Here is a 4,725-nt window from a genome sequence, read left to right as displayed (position 1 = left end):
TTGTGAGTGGACTGATGGATGTTTAGCTTTCTCAACGGCCCGATCAGTTGTGCTGGAAGCTAACTAGGAATGGAGAGTTTACGGTTAAATCCATGTATCTGGATGTTATCAATTCTAGCTCTATTCCTAGTTCGAAACATGTTTGGAAAGTCAAAGTACCTTTGAAAGTTAAAGTGTTTATGTGGTTTGTACATAAACTAGTCATTTTAACTAAGGACAACTTGGCAAAACGCAACTGGACAGGATCTACAAGATGTAGTTTTTGTGATCGGGATGAATCCATCAAACACCTCTTTCTTGACTGCACGTTGGCAAATTTTTTATGGTGGACGGTTCATATAGCCTTTAACATTACTCCTCTGAATACTATCAGCACGTTATTTGGGACGTGGCTTGACGGGATATATTTCGAAACAGCGAGACACATTCGTGTAGGAGTATGTGCTTTATTATGGGCAGTTTGGAACTGCAAAATGATTTGGTCTTTAACAGAACAATAAATATTCATTTCTTGCAGGTTAACTTCCGAGCCACTGCGTTGATCCGTATGTGGTCACTACTCACTCCGACGGAGGCCAGAGAGCGTATGGTTACTAGATCTATCCGATGGGAGATGGTAGCACATGCTATTTTCAATCGGTTTGAATGGCGGTTATGTAATATGATAGGCAATTTTTATGTCAGCCGGTTGTGGCTTTTACTTTTACTTTTTCTTATGCCAGCCAGTTGTGCCTTTTACTTTTACTTTTTCTGCTCTTTGTGAGCAAATTTTTGTTCTTTTGTTTGAGACATCAAGACTTGTGTTGAACCTATTTACTTATTAATTAATTTAGCCGTATGCATCGTTCTAACGCAGAGGCAGGGAATCTTCCCTTTTTGAAAAAGAAAAAAAATATGTGTATGTGTGCGCATGAGGGTGTGGTGTCTCTCCATGGCTTGCCTCTTATTCTAATCATGGGGAAACAACAACTTATGCCTCCCACCGCATCATGATTGACACTAGAATGCCCCTCAACATGCCCCTCAACATGATGGAGTCTCCTCTAATGGGTGGGAAGTAGTTTGTCCGCCAGTTCAAAGAAACTATAAATGGAATGAACGAAAACGACATATGGTCGGTGCTCTACTATATCCGGCAGCCATAAGCCCACCATTAAAGGATACCTCGTCTGACCTAAAGTGAAACTCTGCTAATGAGCATCAATACACTCATCAGTGGAAGCACACCACTAGTGGTAAGGTGACCATATGTATGTGGAAGCCAGTTGACATAGGGCTAATCTATAATAGTGATACATTTGTGATTCCAGGTGCCTTCTTTTCCTAGACCTACAAATTCAAATCTACAGCATGCAAAGACACAAAATATAATATACAGATTGGAATTGGATAATTCTAAAACAAAGAAATAAAATGACAAATAAGCTATTTGTCGTTTGCTTAGAGAAGTGTTTCTTTTTATAAAAGAACTGTGCAATAGACAATGACATGAGCTGAATGGTCCTCCTGTATATCACTGGGCAAGAATCCCTTTATTATGTGATTTGTCCTAAGGTTGGTTGCATGCCATGAGAGCCTTAAACTACTGCATTTAATTGCCTATTATTTTTTAAAAGGGAAAAATTGCATTGATCATTTCTTTGCCTCAAAACAACGCACCTAGACAACAGGCAGTGTATTAATACAAACTTCAAAAAGAACAAAGCCCAACCAATCATCTTCTTTTTTTTTGCAGGAAAACTTTTGGTCTATTCATCAAACATCATGTCTATAGAAAAAACACAAGAAGTAAACAAAATTACATCGTTGTCTGTAGACCACCTAGCGACGACTACAAGCACTGGAGCGGCCATCATCGCCCCTTCCTCGTCGGAGCCAGGCAAACCTTTTTGTAGCAGACAGTCGGGAAGTCATCGTGTTAAGGTCTCAAAGGACAAGTACGCTAGCACAACAACAACCGCTAATGAAGAAAAGCATAGATTGAAAGGATCCAACTTATAGACACATGAATGTAGATTAACGAAAGCGGCATCCACCGAAGACAAGAACTGATCAAATCCCGTGAGATCCATCGAAGACACACCTTCACACGCCCTCCAACGATGCGGGATACACCGCCGGGGTGTGGGCTATGCACGGAGAACCTTATTCCATCTTCAGGAAGTCGTTGTTGCCTCGCCTTCCCGAGAAGGTCACAAACCTTAAACAGGCAAAAAAGAAACGCCTATAAACAAAGCATGACATGCCGCGGGCAAGGGTCTGGATCCACCGCGCCTCCATGGTCCTAAGGCTATAAGAGATGAGGAAAATTGGCAGCGGCACAAACAGGAGGCAGGGAAACCCTAAACTTCCCGGGGCCTTTCTTTCTTTGTGGGAAGAAAGAAAACCGACCTTCTCCCTCTCTCCTCCTTCAGCCCTCATAGAAAGAAAGGTCGGCCAAGAAAATTAAATGTTATCTAGTAAATTATCATATGGTGATCGCATCGATGCTCAGAGCACAGAATTGTCATTTTGGTGTCACGCGAAGGATTCCATTCACATGAGGCGGCCACGTGGAAGGTCATCGCGGTGGCGGAGGGCTAGTGGCATGAAACCCCATCCCCTGCTCGTGCTCGTTCAACGGGGGAAAAGCGAAAATGGTTATGTTTGATGCGGACGCTGCGGGGAGTAGGATCGAATCCGTAAGTGAGTGGCAAGGTGGGTATTTTTTCTTAGAAGTTGCTCTCGCAACCAGGGAAGTTGGTGTTACCAAGCTGTGGAAAATGCACTACGATGACTCTCCAGCTTTCCAAAATCTACTCTGAGCAGGCGACCTTTGGTCTAGATTATGCTTAGAAGCCAAACCAAACGGACCCTTAGATAGTTCATGCCCATCTGTGTGTAGTTACGAATGCCACACACTAACATGAACTAAAGTACATATCACCACCGTATGATTTTATTCAGAAGAAACAAGAGCAATAAAAATAATACTGAATTTCCATATAAAACTAAAGGAAAGCCTAACTGGAAGTCACATAACTGGACATTAGATCGTATACTCTATTTTCTACTGACTTACTTGCATAGTCATTGTTTTTCAAATTTTGGTTGAAACACACACTTCGAATGAATATATGGAAGCGTGCACAAGCTTTTGTATCACCACAATTTTTATAGTCAGACTAATGCGCCGGTTACAAGAGCTGTATTATATATGAAATGGGGTGAGTACTATGTGAACATCTTACATTTGTTTACAGAGTGAGTATTAGAATCTGGGTTGTAAGAGCTGTATGGAATAGAATTTCCGGTTGTAGAAACTGGTGACATCGGGCCAGCAGCTTTGCTTTGTCTGCAGGCGTAGACAGGATTCTTAGACGGGACACACGAGGGCGGCATGCACATCCGTAAGTACGTCCCCGCTTTGTCTCCTGGCTGCAGATCGAGCCTATATAAACTCCTCGAACCAGCAAAGCACACACAGACAGAGGGCAAGCTAGCTGATAAACAAGCACACAGGAAAAGAGCTCAATCCCCGCCATGGCAGGCACCACCAAGGTCGCAGTGGTTTTTGCCATTGTTGTTGTTTTTCTGCAGGTGACGTGCTCCGTTTCTGGGCGGCCCACTGTTAGGGAAGGCAAGTTTGAACTTCGACAGAACGTCCCGGCGATAATGACGGTGAACGGCTTCCAGCAAGGGGAGCCGGGCGGCGGGCCGTCGTCGTGCGACGGTCAGTTCCACAGCGACGATGAGTTCGTGGTGTCGCTCTCGTCGGAGTGGTACGCCGACGGGGCCCGGTGCGGCAAGTTGATCCGCATCGCCGACGACGCCAACCTTCACATAAGCGCCAGGGTCGTCGACGAGTGCGCCGGCTGCGACAACGAGGTCGGCGCGTCGATGCATATCTGGAAGAACTTCAATCTTGACCCCAGTGTCGGGCAGGTGGACATCAAATGGTCCGACGTGCCGGACGAAGCCTAACTCAAACGGACACTTAAACATGCATGCATGCATGCATCCATGGTGTCAGTCCATCGGTGGATCGAGTTATTTGCTTTCAAGTCTGTATTTGCAGCTGGGGTATGCCTCAGTCCCTTAATGTCTCAGCGTTGTTACTCTTTGCCCGGCCGTCTTCGGAGCAGAGTAGGTAGTACGTATAGCTGAATAATAATGTAATAAACTACTCCCTCCATGGAGCCCTGTAATAAACTACTCCCTTCGTGGAGCCCTGTAATACCACATGTCTGACCAGTCCCGCACACCGTAAATCCCAAGATTTTGCAATATGGTCCATTGTTTCTAAAACATATGCAATGTTGTAGTGGCAACTCGACGGTGCACACAATTTTTTTTGCAACATAACGTCTGTTGTAAAAAAGCCTGCAAGATAAGCTCGGTTGCAAAAATAAAATCTACAACACAATTTTTGTTACAAAATATTTTCTGCAACATAACCTCTGTTACAAAAAAAGTTATGTAACACGGCATATACCATGTGTTGCAAAAGTGAAAAACGACTCGGCGCTAGATTTGTGTCTGATCTGATAGCTCGATATCTGGTGGATCTTTTAAAATAATCCGCCGGCCGACGCGTATAAATGAAGCAGGGTGAAATCATGATTCGAGGAGGAGTTGACGATGGGGTGACGCGGTGCTGCCCCGTCTGCTGAGTGTCGGCAACCATGCACTGCAAAGCGATTGCGCCTGTAGTACTGTTGATCACTACTCCCTCCGTTCTTAAAT

General features: G+C 44.4%; 1 protein-coding gene across 1 annotated transcript; it reads left to right on the top strand.

The window, feature by feature from the left end:
* The first annotated feature begins 3,030 nt into the window (after positions 1 to 3,030).
* LOC125555473 (putative ripening-related protein 7) lies at positions 3,031 to 4,207 on the top strand. The gene has a single exon (XM_048718417.2). The coding sequence runs from the start codon at positions 3,523 to 3,525 to the stop codon at positions 3,961 to 3,963; it is 441 nt and encodes a 146-aa protein (XP_048574374.1). The 5' UTR covers positions 3,031 to 3,522; the 3' UTR covers positions 3,964 to 4,207.
* Positions 4,208 to 4,725: the final 518 nt, after the last annotated feature.

This window comes from Triticum urartu, chromosome 5A (assembly GCF_056163025.1).
Source record: "Triticum urartu cultivar PI428250 chromosome 5A, HENAU_Tu73, whole genome shotgun sequence".
In the NCBI taxonomy this organism is placed as follows: domain Eukaryota; kingdom Viridiplantae; phylum Streptophyta; class Magnoliopsida; order Poales; family Poaceae; genus Triticum; species Triticum urartu.
This window is presented reverse-complemented; position numbering and strand designations above follow the sequence as displayed.